The following is a 23,256-nucleotide window of genomic DNA, read 5'->3' on the forward strand; positions in this document are numbered from 1 at the left end:
CCCCGCGCCGGAGCGCGAGCGGCGCTTTCCCGCGAATTCAGTTCAAAGGCGGGGAGTGGGGGGGGCGCGCGCCGAGCGCGCGGACCAACCAAACGCTTCCAGAACCATCCGCGCGTCACTCGGGGGCGGGGCCGGCGCCGGCCAATGGGGCGGCGCGGCGCCATCCCCGCGGCCAATGGGCGCACGCGGGGGGCGGGCGCGCGGCGGCGGTCGGGCTCGGCGGCCGCGGCGCTGTGAGGGGAGCGGGGCGGAGGAGACTTGGCGGAGTTGGAGCGCGGCGCGTCCCCCCCCCGCCTCACGCACCCGCCCCGGCCGGCCCTGCCCGCCCCGCTCGGTCTCCGTCCCGCCGGGGCCCGCCTGGGGCCACCCCCATGGCTCCTCAGAAGCACGGTGGAGGAGCGGGGCCCAGCTCGGGCTCCGCTGGCGGCGCCGCCGGAGGAGGAGGTGGCGGCGGAGGAGGCGGCGGGTTCGGGGGCTCCGCCGCGGCGGCGGCTCCCGGCGGCAAATCCGGCGGTGCCGCGGGCGGCGGCGGCGGCGGCGGAGGAGGCAGTGGGTACTCGGGCGGCTCCTCGGCCTCCTCGGCAGCGGCGGCGTCGGCAGCGGCGCTGCCCCCCGTGAAGAAGCCGAAGATGGAGCAGATCCAGGCCGACCACGACCTCTTTCTTCAGGCCTTTGAGAGTGAGCACCGGGTCGCCGGAGGAAGTGGGGGCCGAGCCGGCGGGACCGGCCCGGGCCGCCGCGGAAAGGGCGGGAGGAGGAGGGGAGGGCTGCGGGGAGCAGGGGCTTCCGGGGGTAAACACGGTCGGGGGATGGAGGGAGGGAGCGGGGCCGGGGGAGGCGGGGGCCGGCGGGGCCCGGGCGGAAGCGCGGGGAGCGGGGCCGGTGTGCGGGAGGGAGGCGAGAGGCGCCCGGGGCCCGCGGGGCGGAGGGCGAGGGTGTGTGTGTGTGTGTGCCCGCGCCCAGCGATGAACTTGGTTCTCAGTAGCACTTCCCATCAGCCTTTCGGAGCGGCTGGTTCCCTTCCCTCCTCCAGCAGCCCCTGGAGGCTCTGGGCAGTGAGGGGCGAGGGGGCCCTTTCCTCTTTGGCCTCTGCCGTTTGAGCCCCTTTGCAGGGGCAGGACGCGATTAAGAGTTCACGGTACTTGGTTTTTCTTTGTTCGGCAATAATTTTCACGTAGTCGAGGTTTTATATCGGAAATTCACCTTTGCGACCCAGGCATCCCCCCTGTGGCATTTCCACTCAGGAGGAGAATTCCCCTGAATTCACCAGAAAGTTGTTTGTGGAAATCTGGTTTAAAAGCACAGCGTAGCAGGAAACTTAAGTTGCACTAAAAGATTTCTGTGCAGTTGCCAGGATTTGAAGGGAGTCTTTAATGCCCTACTTGAAGACATGATCTTGTTTTGGGATTGGTGCTGTCAATGCTCACATTTGCTGTAGACGGTGACGGTGTTGGAGTTTTTGGTGTAGTCTCGAATAATGTGTGGCCGTTTGAGTCTCAGTCCTTTTAATAACACTCTGTGTTCAATAAATACTGCGCTGCAAATGGGTCAAGTGGCAGACTTGAGTTTTAAGAGCTTTTCTCGGTGTCAGTGCCCGAGGTGGAAAAAATTCTTCTGCCCGTGGCTCAGTGTGTCAGACAAGGGAAACAGAGAGCTGAGCAGGTGGGGGGTCAGGAGGAGGATACAGTGTAGATAAACATACATATATATACATAATATGTTAACCTTGTAGTGCGAATATCGTGGGAAAACTGCAGTGAGTAAATACTGGATTTAAAAAATCCTAACGTGTGTAATATTGAATCACATTCTTCCTGACTGTTTTTGTCCCTTTTCAAGGTCATATGCTAGGAAAAGATAAAAGATTTATTTTAAGCTTTTGCTGAGTAATACAGACTTGTGAGACATATGTCTCTCTGCAGGTTCAAGAATGTGTTTCAGAATTTTTCCACTTGGGAAAACTAATGTTGAAGCAGCAATGCCTTGCCTTTAAATGAAATTACATCCTTGTGAATGTAACTTAATGTTTTCATACATTAAGAAATTATAATTATGTCATGGGGTTTTTGAGACTGAAAAATCTGGGATGTCTTTTTCAAAGTTGTGACTGCTCTGTATTTCACTTTGTGGCAAGGTGCACATATCTTAATTTCTTTCTTTTATCTTGATTTGAAAAATACAGATTTTATTGTGATAATTTGCATTAAGTAGATTTTCACTGGCTTTCACCAGGCTTCTAAAAGGAAATACTGTGATAATTTTAAGACTTCCTTCTCTAAGAGTAATACATCTCTTTAATTATGTGTTCTATGGGGTCTTATGTTCGTAACTGTAGAAATAAGGCTGAATCATACCTTTAAAAAGGGGTGAAGGATATTAAAAACTGTCCTTTTCTACTTCTATTTGCAGAATTCCACACAATAAGATTTCCAGCTGTTTGAAATAAATGTTTCGCAGTCATATGAAAAGAAAATTTTGTATTTCTTTAAAATGTTGTTTTCTTTATGCGGGGAATGGAGTGTTGCCAGCCTTAGTGTGGACATCAATACATTGTCTCTTCTTTTCTCTCCACTTGACGTGTATTATCAAGTCATGTAGAAGTTTTTTGCTGATGTTACTTAGTATAGTTGACTTTTATTTCAGTGTAGATACGGTGTATTTCACTTTAGTTTGGAATTCTTGTTAGAAATAGCCTCATCCAGACAAAATCCTTCTTGTCTTGACTTAATTGGTTAAAACTAAACTGAAGGTCCTCCTCGTCTGTAGGCAAGTCTTGATCCTTTGAATGTTGATTCTCAGACATGTTTGAGATGATGCTGTGCTTTAGTGTCCATTTTGTGAACAATTGAATTATTTTCTCTCCTTTTGCAGTTGGAAATAGTAGTTGCTTTACTCAAAACAATGTTAATTTCCCACCTTAGAATGATCCATAGTGGATCATAGTCAACTGACAGTTCCTGTTCTTGTTTCAGTACCTGCTGTAAGTGACCTTGGTACTTGTCAGAAGTGTAAAGCAATCAGAATCCACATTGTCTGACTGTGTAAATTTATTGTGCTATTTTGGTATCGTAGCAGATGTGTTCATTAACTTCATGAAGAAAATTTACCTATATGACCGTAGGTTATATGTTGAGCTATTTTTTCTGCCCTTTAATGACATAAAGCCTGTAAGAAACACATTTTGGAAAGCAAGAGCAATCAGAGTTGAGTTGTGATCCCTGGTTTGTGGCACCTTAGACAAGAAGTTGCTTCGTGTTGTAGAGGTGGTGAGGTGACCTTGAATGTGGTAACTTGGAGTTATTTGGACATTGTGATGCTTCACTTAATGGCTTTTGTGATAATTGTTTCAAAGTAATTGCCATACTAAGTTAGATACTTTTTCTCATTACAAGACTGTCTTACTGCAGGTATAAATTATATTGCATAACATGTGTTCCTTTTTCTTAGAACCAACACAGATATACAGATTTCTACGTACCCGGAATCTAATAGCAGTGAGTAATTGGTTTTATCACTCCTTTACTTTGCACTTGTAGAAAATTTTAATTAAAGCATAACCATTTTCTATTTTTTCCTCCCTGCAGCCAATATTTTTGCACAGAACTCTCACTTACATGTCCCACAGAAACTCCCGAACAAATATCAAAAGGTAAAATTGTTTTTGTAAAGTAATCCTAAAATGTTCACCAAGTAGCAGAAGTCCAAAAAGCAGTGGAGGGTGGCCTCCTGTTTTCTTTTTGAAGAACTTTAAAATGCAGACTTCAGTGTACAGTTGATTTCTGAGACCTAAGAGATTTTTTTGCAATGTTAAGTGTATGTGTAGCTTTATCCTTGTGATTTCTGTGGATCCTGGGAGTATTCAAATGTGGAGAACTATCTGCAGAATCCTAACTGATTTACCCGTGTTTGTTTTCTGTTTGAGAGAAGAACTTAATAAAAAATACCAAAGAAAACTGTTACATCCCTGCACTTGTAATCATCAATGGTGCTCAATCATAATCATATGAAAGATGGTATTTTAAACTGTAAACTAACCACTTGTTTTCGAAAAAACCAAAACCCAAATACAAAACTATTGCTTTGTTAATTAGTCTTGAGAGAATCCAGCAATTATTTGGTAGTTATTTTAAAAGGTGGAAAATAAAGCAGGTCTATTTATAGTATTTTAGAAGAACTCCAGAAAATACTTTTAAAAGGTTGCTCTGAACTGGATACACGTGAGAGATACACATGGGCTTCAGTTTTGATACTGCAAAATAGTCATTCCTGTCATGTGAAGTGCAACAGCTGCCTGTCAGAGGACCTGAAAACACAGAAACACTGCAGAGGGGACAAGTGCAGTGTACATTATTTATTAGCAGAATCACAAGGCCCTTCCAGTTACTTCCCCTTCACTGAAAATCCTTTGTTACAGTTTAGACTTCTTTTGTAACCTGAACATTTAGTTTAAAATATTTTAGCACCGAAGTTCTTATCGCTTAGGAACAGTTGCCGTGGGACTTAAGTACAGCAAATATGCAACAAAATGTGATTATGCAGACAATTCTAGTTTAAACTTCCTATTTATATCTCAGGGAGGTAATATTTGCATGATCTGTTGATCAATAGAATTTGCATATTTTTATTTAAATTAAAGGAGCTGCTTATGGCATTATTGGATCTCTTGGATATTGTTTAATGTTCCTCTATGGGTTTTAATGGCACAATATAACTTCCTTAAAACTGAATCCATAACAGACAAGTTCAGGTACTTAGAACACGTAATGATCAGCTTTATTATTTTTTTTAACTTGAAGTTGCAGCTTACTTTTTCTTACAAAAGTTACCAAAATTAATTTTTTGCATATTTTAAAGTGAGTTAGAAAAAATATTTAAGAAATTCTTTTCAGGCTGTTTCAGTTTTTGTGGTTTAGTTTTGTTTGGTTTTTCTAACTAGAATTGTACTATAGTAAGTTCTTGCTTATAACTTAGATTAATTCGTTATTGATTGAAGTGTGTATGTTACCTGAAAGTGTTCTGTTGGAGATCTGCTGTGCTTGCTGGGAAGCAAGAGACAATTCTTTGCCTGTGCATTGTTATCCACTGTTCCAATTTCCAGTTGATTCAGCTACACAAGTAATGCTTGGTTTCTGTTTGAAACATTTTACCAGTTCCCTTAACACTTTGTTTTAGAACCCTGAGTTTAGTTGGGAGGTGTTCTATTAGCAGACAGATTACAGCTGCTTCTTTCAATAGTTCTGACAATGCTGACTTACTGAAATCATGCTTGTCATTAGGAAGATTAAATAAAACATTTCAGTATGTTTTCTTTATAAAAACACAATAATGCAACAGAAGCGAGCAAGCATAGTTGAAAGGGAAAAAGGCAGAAAGTAATTGTGAAGTGTGTTTCCCCTGGGTTCCCTCTGCTCTTTCCATGCTCAGTTGGTACTGTGGCCTTTCTCTTTCAGCCTACTTAAAACCACAGAAGTTGTAATTTAAAGGTAGTTTGGGCTTAGAGGTTGGCAAAAGAGTCTTAACTGCACTTCCTGAGGGGGATTAGCAGGATCTTTTTTGCTGATCTGTGCTGCTAAATACTTACAGATATGCACAAGACCTGAATCACTATTCAACACAAGTAGTTAAGGTCTATGATCTTCTTGTTTTGGTGAAAAAGGAACTTTAAAAGAGAGAAAATATCTGAACTAGAGAAGATCATCTTGAGGTTTATATTAAGAAAAGTCTGTATTCTCATTTCACTACAGTGAAAGTGTTAGTAGAGTTCTTTCTCTTTGCAAAGAAGTCTTTTCTGGAACTGCAGCACTGTTAGCCTGCTTATGTGGATATACAAGTACGTTATTTATTCCCCTGGAACTCCTAAATATTCCCATTGTTAAATTGTTGGTAGTTGTTTTGATTGCCATTTCAGTAAACAGTATCGTAAGTAAAATATAAAGAACTGATCTCCAAACTTAGTAGATCTTACTTAAAGCATAGTAACTCTGGCTCCACATCTTTTATCTCCAGCTCTGTGGTAGTCTGAGAAAAATGCCAGACAGACTTACCACGTGGAGGTAGGGAACTAAAACTGCATTTTTTACCAGGAAATTATTGATATTGCTTCACGTGTTTAATACTGAGAAAGCGTTTAGAAGACCTCGAATGCTTAGAGCATAGGAGAATGGTCATAGGGAATATTAATGGGCATGTGTCAACCTGGCTGAAAAGGTGTTGAAGTTGCTGCTTGTTGGAGAGGTGATGGGCTTTGGTCAGCTGATGGAGAGCTGAATTGCACTTTGTGTCTCTGGGTCTGTCTTCAGGTGTCAGGATATTATTAGAGCAAATGATGGTGTTGGAAATAAGTTAGTAATAGTATGCTTCACATGCAATATTTGGATAAAGGAATAATTATATTATTTATTGGCAAAATAATGGCATGCTATATTGTGACTTCTAATACTTTGCTAATTATTGCTTTTCTTGTCTGGAATAAGAGTGGGTGGAGAAAGGAATGTACAAGATGCACATACTTGTTACACAAGTACATGCTGTCTTGAAAATCATAAGTGTGAGGGATGGTTATTACAAAAACTTAATTTTGTCTGTTTTGCATGGGAACATGGTAACATAAATTCTTTTTAAAGGAATTTCTGCTCTTACAAGTTAACTTCAAAGGCAAAAATTTTTATTGGTTGCTATTTTTAGTGTCTCTGAAAGACTTTTTTTTTTAAGGAGTGCTCTCTTGTTTTGACTAATCTGAGTCTGGATTTAGCAAAGGTTGTGGCACTGTTCTTTATGGATCAATAATGGTCACATACTAAATACAGGTTGTGTCAGATGTTAGTATATCTTATGAAAGATTGTTAAATTTCCCCCATTGTGGGATCATGTTTGTCTCTAAGCTGGTTTTTAGCTCATATTCTGCTCATGACATAACTTTGATCTAAATCTGTTTTAAGCAATTCCTCAGTTTGGAGAAAGTCCTCAAAACCTGTTCTGCAGAACAGTGGCTGCAGAACAGTTACCTTAGAATCTGAACTTTAAACAAATTGCTCTGTTCTTAACATTTCTTGCTTTAAAATCGAGCACTGCAATGTTCATTTTAACAATCCGACGTTTTAGTGTAGGTGAGTCACTTCTTCAGTCTCATATGTGTGACTCCTGGGCTGAGTAGAGCTTTGAATCAATGATTGTTTACTACACAAATCATAATTGTTTTTCTCCTTGTTATCTGAGCGCAGCCCTGTAGTTTTTGTTGCCCAGTGTTGCTGTTTAATCACCATGTGATGTGTAACTCAATCATTCACGAGCATTACATGCTGACTGTGGACAGAGTGACATCAGTGTTTCTTCAGTCAGGGTATTTCTGTAGACAAATGCTTCCCACTTCCCCAGAGCATGGTGTTGTTCCCTCTGCAAGAAATCCAGTGTATAGCAATCGTTTATGTTCTTCTTACTCCATTTCTCTAAGGCCATAAATGTAAAGGAAAGGTGCCTTTGCATCTTGCATTGTCACTGTAGTCAAATGCAATTTTGTGGGCATCTAGATCCAAGTGTTAACTTGGATTAATGAAAAATTGAGAGAGACTGTTCTGTAACATGTTGAATAACTTCTGCTCATGAGTGAGCTTTATTTAGCAAAGAACATGAGATTGTATGTATGGTAGAACAGGCTGAACATATGAGCATGAACAGACTGATGTCAGAATTACAGAGAGGAAAGATTTGAAGTGATTATTCTCTATGACATTGTTGTCATTGGTTGTATCGTCCCCTGTTTCCTGTGAGTTTCTCAGAGGTAGCTTCCACATTCATTGCTCTTTGCATTGTGTCCATTTAATAGAAATATGTGGAGAAATAAGGGGTTTAATTAGGCTTTTAACTCTTTTGTCCTACAAGATTTTAAGTGTTTTTCATTGTGATAAAGATTAAAATAGTAATGATGGAGGGGCTGACATGCCAATTCCTGGTATGTATAAATGTCAGTAAAACAGGAAGATTTTCTTTGACAAAGCTGAAATATGGTTAAACATGTTCACTGCAAGGGGTTCAATATGTTGCTATTAAATGAAACTTCTTAGGAGCTGTAGGATGACTGTTGCAGGTCTGGATTTACTTCATTGTATTATTTTTGATACTGCTTGAGAAGCAGTTGTGTCCCTTATAACACAGGCATGATACTAGGTTTAAAAAAGTATATATGTGTCTAAAGGGTGTTTTCTGAAGAGAAGGCTAAAATGGTATATATAGACAGTTTTACGTGGAAAATCAAGTCCAAGCTCAAGCTGAAGACATTTTCTTGCTCTGAGTTGTGGATATAGTGGCTGTGTAAAACTATTCTTTTTACTTTTTCTTCACAGGAAAACATTCAAAGTAGATGACATGTTATCAAAAGTAGAGAAAATGAAGGGAGAACAAGAATCTCACAGGTACTGTCCTGCTGCATAATTATTTATGTGTGTGGGTACAAATGAGTACGTGCATGGGCTGAATCAAAAGTCCCTTTGACTGATAAAGTGCAAGTGATAAAGAGTCATTACTCAAAGCAAGGCAGTGCTGTTTGAAATCTTGCTTCCAGAATCTTAAAATGTATGTATGCTGGTCGCTTAACTTGGAGAAAAGCAATATTGGGATAAACTTTCAGTATTTGTTGTGGCATCTCTTAAAACCTGTATAGAAACCTCAAATAGGTATTTGCCTTCACTTTGTTTTTGAGAGTGTCAGTCACATCAATAAGTAATCTGTGTGTGTTGAAATTGAAAATAAAAAAATGAAGTGGATTTGGGAAAATACAAAGTTTTATTACTTGGAGTTTATGTTGTTGTATCCTTGCTATTTTTAACTTATCCTTTTCCCACTGTGTTTGCAAATCATTAGACTACTTCAGAGACAGCTGTGCTAAATACAGTGTAATCTGAAACAAACTTAAACATTTTGTGTTCTAAGAGGTTTTATGGATTTACTGTATATTATTTTTCTTAATTATATTTTGCTCCATATATTGTGGTTAGTTGCTTGGTTGAAACAACATACAACATTGATTTGTGTGTGTTGGTTTTTGTGCTTTCAAAACTATCAAAAATGTGCTTTAGTGTGGAAAAGTAAAATGGATGAAATGCAAGTTGGTATAGATAGAATCCTTTGAATTCTTGAGCTGTTGGGCACTTCTGTTGATCATTTCAGAGCTCTTGAGAATGTTTGTGTTTAAAAATAAGTGTGGAGTGTCAGGTTGTATCTGCCTGAGAAGAAGGTGAATAAAATTGTGTCTGCTGGTGTAGTAGGGCAGATTGTATTTTGTTCAAGGTGTACTTTGGAAATACTATGTGGTTTTGGGACCTTTTTAAATCTAGATTTATGAATACTTGATTTTAAGTGGAAATATGCCCTGAATTTTACGATTTGAAATAAGATGGGTCTACAGTCAGCAGAATAGTCTAGTATGTGAAACAAAACAGATGCAATTATTATTTTGATGGCATATGTTATGAATGATATGGACTTGATGTAACTGATAGTATTTATTTCTAAAGGTGCAGTAAAGATTCTCATTACTGATCTTAAAAAACTTACTGGTTTGGTTTTCTTTTAATCTACACCAAGCCTGTGGTTCAGGGTGAAATTCTAGAAAATCTCCACCAAAGCTGAACTCTGCTGCTGATGACTGTCCAACAAATGTATTTGCCTTCCTGTGAAGGCAAGATCTGTCTTCAGGCAGTGCCCCTCTACTGCAGTGTTTAAATTTTTTTTAACGTATCAAATCATAAAGTACACAGAGAGAATGAGTCTGTAAAGAGAAAGCTGGTGTCAATTCTGCATCAGCTGCTGTATCCCAGCAGTTTCTGAGTTAAAATGATGGACTGAATCATTAGAGTTCTGTACTGAGCATCAGTGAAGTGGTTGCTGTGAGAAGAAAACACTTACTTGTTCTAACATTTCCTTTTTTTTTTCCTTCTGTTTAGCTTGTCTGCTCATTTGCAACTTACATTTACTGGGTTCTTCCATAAAAATGGTATGTTTCCAATTAATTCATTCCACTGTTAATTTGTATAACACCTTTGAAATTAGTAGAGATCTGAGAGGGGAATATTTGAATGTTTTTACTCTCTGCTGTTTGGATGCAGATTTTAATTTACTTGTTCAGCTTGTCTCATTACTTATAATTCAGTAGTGCTTTAGAAATGTTGTAGTGTAATTGTGATGTTAAGAAGATAAGCCTTCAGGGTTTTAGTCAAAACAGTGATTTTGAGAAATACTTCAAGCCATCATCCATTCAAACTGAAACAGACCTTGAGGAAAGTGATTCTTTCCCCAAGAATGTGATTTTCTGGGAGTGTGTCTTTGCTGTTTGAAGTAGCTTTAAAAAACCCCACAGCCCTCCAATAGGTGGAAGATTAAGTGGTTTCTACCTTAAAATAGAAGTATAAGACAATTTTGTCAAGTTGAGTCTAGAAATGAAGGAAAGTCCATGTTAACAATTATAAAAGCCATGGAAATCGTATTTTAGTGACTTGAAGTCATTCCATGGTGTCTTTCAAGCACATAAGGATTTGTCTCTCAGTATCAGAATATTGGACTTCCTCGACCAGAATGAAGAGTTCTGTTGCTCTGAGAGCAAAAGCTGTTTGTCCATTAAAAATGATATTTCTAATATTTTGGTTGCCATTGCTGATCACACCACTGGCAGCAGCTGCCTTGAAGACTCCAGGCTCTAGGAAATTTATTATGCAGTCTCTGAAAGAAAGTCTTATTTTCTGAGACTTTTTTCCAAGTTCGTCCATTAACAGCTATTGTGCATTTATTTAGCCTGGCATAATATTTAAGGGGGGGGTGGTGTAATTTTGTTTTGTTTTTCTATCTGATAGCATCTAGATCTTAACCCCAAATTTCAGGTTTGCAAGCTGCAAAGGAAAAAAAAAATTGACAGAAATAATTTGACGCATCTGTAATTAGTGTATTCTAACAGTCCTTGAATCTACCCATTACTTTTTTCTCTTTTATAAAAAGGTAACAAGCTTGGTTTTTTTTAACTTTGGAGATCAGCTGTGCCTTTTAATAGGCTTATATGAGAATAATTAGGATATATTCGCAAATGGAAATTTGTAGTAAGTTTGGGGAGAGTTGAAACTAAGATTGTTGTGGTTAGAGGTGTTTGTACCTGGGAGGTGCCTGTGGTTAAAAAGTAATTACAGATGGATTTATATCATTGAATAGATCTTTACTTTTTCAGACTTAAAATACTTTTCTGTTTAGATAAGCCATCACAAAACTCAGAGAATGAACAAAATTCTGTAACTCTGGAAGTACTGCTGGTGAAAGTTTGCCACAAGAAACGAAAGGTAAAAATGATCTGACAAATTATTAATATACATTAAAGCAAAATGTTTACCTGCTTCTGACATACTTGAGTAACACTGCCTTATAGTGATAATTCTGCTGCAATTAGCTTTTAAATTTAAGAACTAATATATTCAAGTTTTCTATTAGATTTTGCACTGCTTTAAGGGAAATTAGTTTTAAAAAACATTCAACTTCATTGATTGAATTCAGCTTATAAATCACACCCACTCATTTTGAACTTCAGTCACTTCTGGTTTTACCTCAGTTTTTGTGTGTCATATCATTAAAGTGTTCATTCTGTTGTAATGTCCAGAGGCTTAAGGAAACCAGGCAATCCAAAATCATGAAGTAGCCTATGCCTTTCAGACTTTAGGAGTAAAAAGGAGTAAACTGTAATTGTTTTGAATTCCTCAGTCATCTGCCAACTCTTGTCTTTTTCCTTGCTTTTTTCTGTTTTTCACTTTGATTTCAATTATTGCAGATTTTAGCTGCTGTGAATCATAAGAGGTTTTATATTTATTTTTAAAGCATCTTTGAATTTGCTTGCAGTTGTAGCTGTGCTTATTTCACATCAGTTGGCAAATTACCTTCCCAACTATGAGAATATGGGAGGCTCAGTAATGCTTTTAAGTTTTAAGCAGAAAGGGAAAGATTTGCAGTCAGAGCTGTATGTTCTTCCCTAATGTTAGGCTTATTTGACAGGTTTTTAAGAATTAGTACTGTTTCTAGCCAGTTTTGTTAATTGTTACAGTATGGATAAATGTGGTGAGACCAGGAGGTGCTAATGGTTATTCCAAATGTTTTGCTGCAAGTTTCATATTTAGGCCATCTTGTCTTGTTTTCCCAATTCTACACATTGTTCAATGATCTCTTTGAGAGGTAGCTGAATATAACAAATCCCAGGTAAGTGGTTCTTTATCTCACAGATAGCACAAAGTGCACTTTGAATATTGCAAGGAGAAAATAGGAAGCCCTTGAAAAAATATATATATAACCAAAACATTTAATTTCTTTAGGTAAATAGAATTAAATTAGTATTAATGACTGTTCTACAATCTTTCTAAGTGCCTCATGTTAGTGTTATTTTAATCATATAGAGAAAGATGGCTGCTGCCAGAAGGGGTTGTAGAATGCCAGTTTTATGTACACTTATAAATATCTGGGTTTGCATTTAAAATCTGGGGTTGTTCCAGATTTTTTATTTATATCTGCTACAAGGCTTATTGTAAGGCTTATTTTCAAAAGTTGGCAGAACAAATACAGCTCAGAAACTACATCAGTTTAAATACTTAATGTCTTTACTTTGAAGTCTAAAAACCTGAACCTTCTGTTTCTTGTTTTGCTGCAGGATGTCAGTTGTCCGATAAGACAGGTTCCTACAGGTAAAAAGCAGGTGCCTTTAAACCCAGACCTCAGCCAAATAAAACCAGGCAACTTCCCATCACTTGCAGTTTCCAGCAATGAGTTTGAACCAAGCAACAGCCATATGGTGAAGTCTTACTCATTGTTATTCAGAGTCACTCGCCCGGGAAGGAGAGAATTTAATGGACTGATCAATGGCGAAACTAATGAAAACATTGGTAACTTCGGCCTTTAAATATGATTTTGCAAGGTTTATTTTGTGGGCACATTTGGAGTTGACTTGATAAGCAGTGTGGGTCACACTGTGACAAGGGCCAGTAATAACTGAGTGATTCAGCTTTTATTTGTTTGCAGTTTCTTTTGAGATGGGGCTGAAATTCAGCTGGTAGCTAGAAATTGTGCTTCTGGTTTTGTGTAAATTTAATGCCACTTGTTACTAACGTGATGCTGAAAGGTGTGAGGCAACACTGATAGAGGGTGGGCAGTTCAAGAGAGCCGTGTTTTCACTGAGGGTGTCATTATTCCTCCGCCAACACTGGTTGGTCATTACTGATTCACTGTCAGTGATGCTATCAGTGTTTCTCAGCAAAACTAAATGACAAGCCAATAGAAAAATACCTCAGTAACAAAATTTTAAAAGCTATTTTCTTAATCCTGTTGAGATGTGTTATAACACAAACATTACAGCCTTGGAGAGTACATGTAGAATGAAAAACTTTATTTCTCACTATTTTATAGCCACAAGAGGAGGAAGATCAAATCCCAAATTCTTTATGCTGACAGAATAATACAATGAAATTATAAATACATGAGAACATACCTAAAATATGATTACTGTTAAGCTAAGTACTCTTTTATTGCATTGTCCTTCTCTGTTGTGTGGCACATCTGACAAAATCAACAGCCAGTTATATTTGTGAGTGCATAGAGACTGTTGGATCTTTTGAATCTCTGCTTATATAATGATTTGAATTCCATATTTCTTATATGCAGATGTCAATGAGGAGCTTCCAGCTAGAAGAAAAAGAAACTCTTCAAACCGTGAAGATGGGGAAAAGACATTTGTTGCACAAATGACTGTATTTGATAAAAACAGGTAATATTGGAAAAACAAATATAGCTTCTATTAATCATGAAAAAATTGATAATACACTTCATATGTTCTTTGTTACAGTGTAGGTTGTCTTTGGCTACATTTTATTTGTTATTTACAATAAGAACTTAGGCTTGTTATGTGTTTTTAAAATTTCATGGATGAACATTTTGGTCGTTTGTGCCGCAAAGGATCATAGTGCCAACTGCCAAAATACAGGCCATGAAAATAAGAGTTCTTTTCATGGCAGAATGCAGGTTCCAGGTAGAGGTAGGTATTTAGATGATTTCTTTATCAATAAAAACAGAGCTTGAAGAAAAAGCTGCTTAAACCAGCTCCAACTAATTCTGACAGAATGGTTATTTATTCAAATACGGTTTTAGAAGTATACTTTGAGAAGAGTTTGGTTTTTGAAGAAATGTCCTTTTCTAATCTGTATCTTCTCAGAAGTCTTGACAGTATTTTGTTCTTTTCTATTAATTCCACTGGAGAACTTCAGTATGCTAAACAGGATATGAACTATTAGATAGTTTTCTAGTGATGATAAGCAAGGACACTCTCAGGCATGCTGTTGTATTAATGAGACTGATTTGCAGCAGAACCAAATAATGCATAAAAATGTATATATTTTTGGTTTAGTCTTTAACACTTTTCTTTGTTATGGATGATGTTTGTCTCCAATTTAGACCTAGTCAAATAAATTTGCCTGAAGATATGCCTTTAGGTTCTTGGAAATTTGATTACTCTGAAATAGTGCATTTTAATAGACAAACAGTAAAAGAGCTTTTTTACACATAAAACATATTTGGGCTTAACAGACGCTTGCAACTTCTGGATGGGGAATATGAAGTGGCCATGCAGGAAATGGAAGAGTGTCCCATTAGCAAGAAAAGAGCAACATGGGAAACTATTCTGGATGGGAAGGTATGGATTGTTTCAGTGGCCAAGAGACCTGTCTTCACAGGAAATAATTCTTTGGGAATGTATGGACATACATTTTAATTTAGCTCTCAGTTTAGAAAGCTTTGGCTACACTGGATCATTAATACAAGCACATGTCAACGACTGTATGGCAGCTGTCTCTTTTCAGTGACTTCTGAATTCCTGACCTAGAAAATCAGGCAGTTTAAATGCTATTCTAATGAGTTGGACATACCAAAAAGGAGCAAACTACAGAATATTTAAGGGGACAATAGAGGAACCCAGACAGATGTGATCTTATGTACATACCTTAAGAGAATGCTGGTAAAGTGTAGGGATGAAAAGAAGAGGATGTATCAGTGTAGGAGGAAAGGTCGAGAAGAGAGAAGTTGTTGACTGAGGTGAATCAACACTCAGTGATGCAGTGACTGTATGTTCTTACATAGTCATGCTCACATGTTCTGGGAGAGTATGAGTTGTAAGTAATTGAAGAAAAAACATGAAGATTCCAGATGGTAACAAAGTATTTTTGTCTGAACATGATCATGTAATTATGAAAAAAGCAGAGATGATCCAAATTATATCATAAAAGTACAGTTATAACCTCAACTCTCCTGATCAGCCCTTACATGCATTAAAATAAATTACATCTACCTTCTATGAATATTTTATGATTGTTTTTGTGAAGACACTTATTTTTTGCTGTTTCTTTTTATTTCCCCCACTCTCCAGAGGTTACCTCCATTTGAAACATTTTCTCAGGGACCTACACTTCAGTTTACTCTTCGTTGGACAGGAGACACAAATGATAAGTCTACAGCTCCTATAGCTAAACCTCTTGCAACACGAAATTCTGAAAGTCTCCCTCAAGAAAACAAGCCCAATTCTGTTAAACCTACTCAGACTATAGGTAAGCAAACTTTGATTTTGCTGCTCAATAATCATCTGCTTAACCCTTGTGTGCTTATGGCTCACTGGTGCAGCTGCTTCAGGTAATTCTTAACAGGAAAAAGCAAAACTGAGTGGGCTGTGTTGTATCCCATATTTTGTACATTTTTAAGGTTAAAAACTGAACATCAGGGCAACACTGAAGTGATTATATACAAAGCTTGTAAATCCTGCTGTGAAATACATTGGGGAAAATCCATCACTGGGATTTCTGGCATTGTCTGGTTTGTCCTACTCACTCCAATTAGTGTTCTGTAAGTTTCTGCATTTATAGGTGCCCTAGTTTCAGGTGGAATAGAGTTAATTTTTTTCTCTGGCTGCTTTAGTGCTGTGTTTTGGATTTAGGACGAGAATAGTGTTGAAAACACTGATGTTTTAGTTGTTGCTAAGCAGTGTTTAGACTAAGGCAAGGACTTTGCAGCTTCTCACACCACCCCACCATCAAAGAGGCCAGGGAACACGAGGGGCTGGGACAGCTAACCCAGCCTGGCCAGAGGGATATTCCAGCCTGTATGACTTCATGCTCAGTATAGAAACTAGAAGGAAAATTGACCTAGATGTCATCTTTATTTTGTCTCACTCCCAGTTGTTGGTGACTTTGGATTAGAACCTTGTGTTGGCAGGTAAAGCTCAAATTAAGGGACTTGTGGAACTTCTGAAATGGAATTTAAGTGATGTGTTTGAATGCAGCAATCTGAAATCAGGGATGGTTTGTATTTCCCACCTTATAGCTATACAGAACTCTCTGCTTGAATGGAGTAAGAAAAATGTTGCTTTTTACCTGATCATTTTTAAGTTCTCTGAATGATTCTCCAACAGTGGAGATAATTTTGTGTTAGAAGTGGGTTTGCCTGTAGGTATGTGAAGGAACGTGAGCATCCCGACTTGCTTGTTGCTGGTAGAAGCTGCTTATGTCAAAGGACATTCAAGCAGCTTGTTTCCTTCAGCAGCAGTGTCCTTCTCAGAACTTCCATACTTGGGTAAGAAATAATGTTTGTTCTTCTGTACCAAAGAAATGTGTGTCTACGTGTGATTTTTTTTTTTTCAGCTGTGAAAGAATCTTTGCCTACAGACCTTCAAACAAGAAAAGAGAGAGATGTGTTAAATGAACCTCGACAGAAGTTGCGAATATTTTACCAGGTATTGAAAATAATCATTAGAGGGAAGATCTAGAATCTAAATATTGTGTGGAATTAAAATGTTTGCTTGGGAACTGGGTAGGAATTTCCATTTGCCATTTTAGTGGATGCCTTAAAGAATCTCAGATTCACAGACTGAAAGCCATTCCACAGATTCCTCTTTTTGGAAGTGTTCTAGAAAACTAATCTTCCTGGGGGCAGATCTGATGTTCTGAAAGACAAAGGACATTCCTTGTTAGACTTCTAGAGGGGGACAGGTGGGTCTCTAATGGGAAAAAAAATCTTGAAATGCCAGTGTTTCCATACACTGAGCTGATACAGTGTTCCCAAGATCTAACTATAGCTGTGAGGTCTCCTGCAAGGAAGTCCAACTTGATTTTGAGGGTTGGAAGTTAATGAATGAAACTCGTTTGGTGCTAATTCTGCTCTGTCTGTTCCTTTTTTTGCATCAGTTCCTCTACAACAACAACACAAGGCAGCAGACCGAGGCCCGCGACGACTTGCACTGCCCCTGGTGCACACTGAACTGTCGGAAACTCTATAGTTTACTCAAACATCTGAAACTCTGCCACAGCAGATTCATCTTTAATTATGTGGTAAGTAATCATTTTGTAGTTCAGCACTATGAAGCTCTGTACAGTCTGTCACAGATACTACAAATGCAGGGATTCTTAGTTTCTTACTAAGTTTCCAGCTTAGTAAGTTGTAGGACTGTATCTACAGGTTAGAAGCTGCTTTCTGTGAATGTTTGTGTTTGTTACACGGAGCAGAAATATTGTGGTTTTAATTTTCTTTTTTTAAAAAATATATATATTAAATAATGCTGACCACTGAAGGCTGAATTCTAAATGTAGCTACTGCTTTTGCATCAATGTATTCTTTGATGTAAAAAGCAATGTAATTATATTGAGTTGAAAGTCTCTTGAAGCTCTAGGAAATATGGAAATATTCTTGCTAGCAATCTTTTTCTGATACTTTCCTTAATTTTTTAATTAGTTCTGAGTGGTTTTATATGAAATGGTAAAATACTATAGAACAAGGAAGCTTTAGTGTAATCTGCTTCTAGAGTTAAAAATTATTTGGGTGCTGTGAAAGGAAACTTAGAGTGATATAGAGCTATATCAAGGTACTGATAGATGATATTTAAGGTATTGAGAATTTAAAGGCTACTTGTTCCAACCTCTTGGTGCATTGTCATTACTGTCTGCTGAGTATTTGCACCTGTGCTCCAGTATCATCCCAAAGGTGCTCGGATAGACGTGTCCATCAACGAGTGCTACGATGGATCCTATGCAGGGAACCCGCAGGACATCCACCGCCAGCCCGGCTTCGCCTTCAGCCGCAACGGGCCCGTCAAAAGGACTCCAATCACACACATCCTGGTCTGCAGGTAGGGACTGACAAACAGGCTCTGCGTGTGGGTCACACAATCAGCTGTGCTGGAAAAGACCTTGGAGATCATCAAGTCCAACCTATGACCTAACACCACCTTGTCAATTAATCCATGGCACTGAGTGCCGCATCAAGTCTTTTTTAAACACCTCCAGGGATGGTAATTCCAGCACTGCCCTGAGCAGCCCATTCCAATGCCCAGCCACTCTTTCTGTAAAGAATTTTTTGACCTATAAACCAGATGTGTGAAATGTGGGGATTTGTGAATCTGCAGGTGCATATACAGAGCACCAAATATCACTGTTACAACTAAATAGAACGTAACTGAAGGAGGATAACATCACCCATGATTTTTCTACATCTTTCCAGCTGAGATACCTCTTCATAACAATGTAGAGGTTATTTAGCAGTTCTTAAACTGCTTTACCCTAAAACTCTTCTTCCCCAAAAGGTGAAGTTGGAGGGGCAGGAGCTGTTGTGTTTTTAATGGGGATTATTTCATTGCTGGAGACTTCCCTGCTCCTAACACTTTTGCAAGCTAGAACTTAAAATAATTTACACTAATCAGTGACAGGTCTCAGTGTTTGCACCTCTGACGGGCTGGTGACAGCAGTGATTGTCCCTTGGCAGGCCGAAGCGCACGAAAGCGAGCATGTCCGAGTTCCTGGAGTCCGAGGATGGGGAGGTGGAGCAGCAGAGGACGTACAGCAGCGGCCACAACCGGCTCTACTTCCACAGCGACACCTGCCTGCCCCTGCGCCCCCAGGAGATGGAGGTGGACAGTGAGGATGAGAAGGACCCCGAGTGGCTTCGGGAGAAAACCATTACTGTAATTATTCCCTTTGTATTAGGTTGTTTTAAGTGGATTGTGTTTTTTAAAAGATCATCTGTAGTCATTTTGGGCATACGTTGTGAAAATTCTGCATTTTAGGAGCAGAAAATTTTGCTAAACTGCTGTTGATGGAAATTCATGGAATCAAAGTTTGTTTTTTTCAAGTATGCCTTTAGTTCAGTCCCCTTGTGTTCGAACAAGTTTTCATTGTCTGTAGTTGCTCTGCTTTTCTCCTTAAAGAGGAGATCTGGAATCAGGAGCACACAATTTCGGCTGTATATAATAAGGATATAATTTATCATCGAAAGTGTCTACATCAAATGACATTTTTCTAACTTTTGACTGCAGAGCCTGAATTTTCTATATATATATTTGTGTGTAAGTTGAATTTTGGGTATGTTCTCGCTACTTGGCAGCAGATATGCAGTTCTGATGGGTGTGTTTGTTTCTTTTCCTATACTTCCTCCCAATCTCCAGCAAATTGAAGAATTTTCTGATGTTAACGAAGGAGAGAAAGAAGTGATGAAATTATGGAATCTTCATGTTATGAAGCACGGGTATGTGCTTAGTTTTGATACATATAAATTATAGTATAGATTTGATCATTTTGCATTGCAATTCACTGAATACTTAAAATTCAGTTGGCTCATTTGTTTAGGAAAAGGTCATTAAAGGATAATTTGCAATAAGCTTTTGAGAGTTCAAGCTTTAAAAGAAGTTCTTGTGCTTAGTAGTGTTTGGGCTTTGAAAAGAAAAAGTATTGGTCTGTTTAATAGCTGCTCTCTGCAGTTACATTGATAAATCATATTGTAGAGTCCTTTTGAAAATGTTCTGCTTGCGTAATGATGTCTTTCTTATTTGACAGGTTTATTGCTGACAATCAAATGAATCATGCCTGTATGCTGTTTGTTGAAAATTATGGACAAAAAATCATTAAGAAGAACTTGTGTCGAAACTTTATGCTTCACCTGGTCAGCATGCATGACTTTAACCTCATCAGCATCATGTCCATAGACAAAGCTGTGGCCAGGCTCCGAGAAATGCAGCAGAAGCTGGAGAAAGGAGAATCAGCCTCCCCGACAGATGAGGAATCTTCTGAGGAACAAAGTGGGACAGCAAATGGATACAGTGAAAATACCATGAGAGAGAGGATTTCAGAAGTGGAAAGCATCTCAGGTGTCACGAAACAGAGCAAGAAGCAGAAGCTCTGAAGTCAAAAGTCAATTGTCATTCAACGGACAAGCATTGAAGTGACATTCTAGGGTGCATGAGCTCTATAAAGAATTACACACAGAGATACAGAGATTCCAAACAGGCACTGCTGGATGGAAATAAATGATTTCAACAAGGATATTGTTTAAACAGGGTTTTTATTCAGTTACTTATGCAAGTACTACATGTATATTGGTTTTGGTGATGTAATGACAATATTCTAAGAGTTTGAGCATGAAGAGCAATATAAAAATCTTTTTGTAATTTTAGTAATTAGTGTCTTAAGAACTTTATGGAATTTACATAATTTAAGTATATGTAAAACAGTTTTTATATTAAGATTTTTGCATCTGTATCTGGCTGTTTTTCCTACCATGAAGTTGTGAAACATTAGGGAAAGGGAATTGGGATACAGTTTCTGCTTTTCTTATTTAGAAATTCTCCAGTTAGCTTTTTGTGAAAATAACGTCTGACTATTTACAGTTTAACCTTGATCCTTGTATTTGAAATCATTTATCAATTGATCATAAATTATAAATCATGTTTTTTCTACACTAAAAATTATCAAAGTTGGCGAACTTAGCACTTCCTTTGTCTTGTGCCTGTTTGGAAAGACCTTGGCTTTTCACATTCCAGACACAGTGAAGTCCCACCTTGGCTTTTTGAGGTTTAAACCAGCAGTTTGGGTTTTGTGGATAATTCCGATGTATCGATCGCCCAGTGTGTACCATTTTAAACTTGAACATTTAGCTCCTTTATATTTTTATTACACATTTACACAGCTACAGAGAGGATTTGGGTGCAGCCCCTCAGTGCCTGGGGCTGCCCATCCTGGGGTGCCATGCTAAGGCTGGAGCCTCGTCATGTCTGTTTGCGGGCGCCGCAACAGTCCTCGCCCCAGCACAGACCGCAGGGCCAGGCCGTGGGTTTAGCTTTGGCTTTCGAGATGCCACTCTTGAGGGAAAAAATGCACTGTAAAATTGGACCAGAAAATGTGTTGCACTTCTTATGTAAGTATTCTGTGATGTATTGTATTCAATACAGATACTAAGATGCTGACTAAACTATATTTGAGCAGTTTTGCACTGCTGTTAACACATTTTATGCATACGTTTACAGATTTTTTCCAATGGAAAGTGGTTTCACTACTGGTACAGTATCAGCACCGAAGGGTTTTATTCCAGCAAGCACTGTGGTTGAGTGACATCACCTCAATTTTTTATTATCCTTAAAATATTTCATTTTTCATAATCTTTATTTATAAAGGAACAATGCTGCTGTAAATACAGGTATTTTTTGTTTTTTTATTTCATTCCATCACCATGAGATGCAGTTCCCTATTTGTTGAAGGGGTATATAAGCTTTCTAATGGTGTCTTCAGAAATTTATAAAATGTAAATACTGATTTTGATGGTCCTTAAGATGTGTTTAACTGTGAGACTATTTAACTAATGGTGTGGATGTGATTTGTCATCCAGTATTAAGTTCTTAGTCACTGATTTTGTGTACAAAATAGGAAAGAGGGAAACTGCAGCTTTTCATTACAAACTTCTTGAATTGCCAGCTCTCTTGAGTTTTAGCAAACTCTAATTATGCCTCTGAATAGTACATCATGCATTTCTCTCTGGCTTTAATTTGCTAAAGCTGTGCACATATGTAAAAAAATAGATTATTTTAGGGGAGATGTAGTTCTAGAATTATTGCTTATGTCATTTCTTAAGCAGTTATGCTCTTAATGCTTAAAAGAAGGCTAGCATTGTTTGCACAAAAAGTTGGTGATCCCCCCAAAAATAGTAATGAAATTACTTCTGTTCAGTAAACTTTGTATGTCATGTCAATTTATAATAAAAGCTGAAAAAATCCCCTTGTTTTCTATTTATAAAGATGCCTTTTCTATTTGTACCTTGGAAAATGCCATGTAGGCTGGTTAAAAAGAATTTGAACGGTACAGTAGATGTGAAAACAAAAGAAAACCCTCATCCCCCTCAAAAAAAATCCCTAAAACAAGTTCAGCTGTTTAAATGAAGCATTGTTTTTCATTAAATGTTTTATTTGAAATCAGCTTTTGTACATGAAGTTCAGTAATAAGAAATCTGCCATGATGGGTGTCCAGTCATTCCATGTGCGGAGACCTCAAGTAGCATCTCTATAAACTCTCTTCTGCATGACTTAAAATTTGGATACGTGTTCTCCTTTTTGCCAGCTTGTTACAGCTCTATTTAAGGTATCTCCATAAATTTCCAGGGGTTTAGCCAGATTGTAATAACTTTCATTCTTCTTTCTTGGGGTAGAACTTGAATACCTGAGCTGGGTGTAAGTTGTGCTTTACTTTGCAGAACTGGAATTTATAGGAGTGCAAATGAAACACGGCTTGTGTTGGCAGTTACAGGACTAAGATTTGTGTCTTTTTTATGTGCAAGATGTTAATTTTTCAGACATTTTAACAAAGTATTTGGCTTATATGGAGCAAAGTTTAAATAAGTGTCAGTTTAAATCCCATTTCCCTGGGACTGCAGGGGATGGATGCTCCAGGTACTGTGGACAAGTCAGGAATTGCATTGCCAAGAAGTGACTGTGGCAGACACTGGAAACCTTTTTGCATGACAGGATTCAGATCCTGAAATACAGATTGTGCCAGCTGGGCTCTGCAAACTCAGGCTGCCATGGGCACTGTGTTCCTGTCTCTAACATTGTCCAGTCCTCCTGATCTGGCCTTCGGTGTGCTCACAGCAGGTTTTAATGATGTTTTGGACTTGGTGATCACAACAGGTTTGTGAACCCCAACCTGGAACCTAATATGATTTCAGTATTTAGTTTGGTGCATTAAATAATATATTCAAAACTGTTAGGTGAATTGTTAACCTTCAGTGTACATTGCTTGGAGTGTGTCTTGAATGTAGCCCTTGAATTTTGAGGAGTGGGGGAAAGATTCACTGCCTGGAATGAAGCAGTCGCCCATGACTTGAACTGTTCTGATTCTTTATCTAATGAACAAAACAAAATTCCCAAACCATACAATCCCCCAAACCAGAATTTGATTT

At 38.6% G+C, this 23,256-nt stretch overlaps 1 protein-coding gene across 1 annotated transcript; it reads left to right on the plus strand.

The window, feature by feature from the left end:
• Positions 1-371: 371 nt before the first annotated feature.
• Positions 372-22,276, plus strand: SUZ12 (SUZ12 polycomb repressive complex 2 subunit; the record flags this gene model as incomplete). The annotated part of the gene is made up of 16 exons (XM_083874354.1): positions 372-678; positions 3,448-3,494; positions 3,585-3,649; positions 8,340-8,408; positions 9,939-9,988; positions 11,230-11,315; positions 12,665-12,896; positions 13,672-13,774; positions 14,590-14,695; positions 15,425-15,602; positions 16,689-16,780; positions 17,232-17,375; positions 18,012-18,169; positions 18,802-19,000; positions 19,481-19,560; positions 19,869-22,276. 16 exons carry the CDS (start codon positions 372-374, stop codon positions 20,212-20,214), a joined length of 2,262 nt encoding a protein of 753 aa, XP_083730480.1. The 3' UTR covers positions 20,215-22,276.
• Between the last annotated feature and the right edge of the window lie 980 nt (positions 22,277-23,256).

This window comes from Zosterops lateralis, assembly GCF_965231275.1.
Source record: "Zosterops lateralis genome assembly, chromosome: 18".
NCBI classification, from domain to species: Eukaryota; Metazoa; Chordata; class Aves; order Passeriformes; family Zosteropidae; genus Zosterops; species Zosterops lateralis.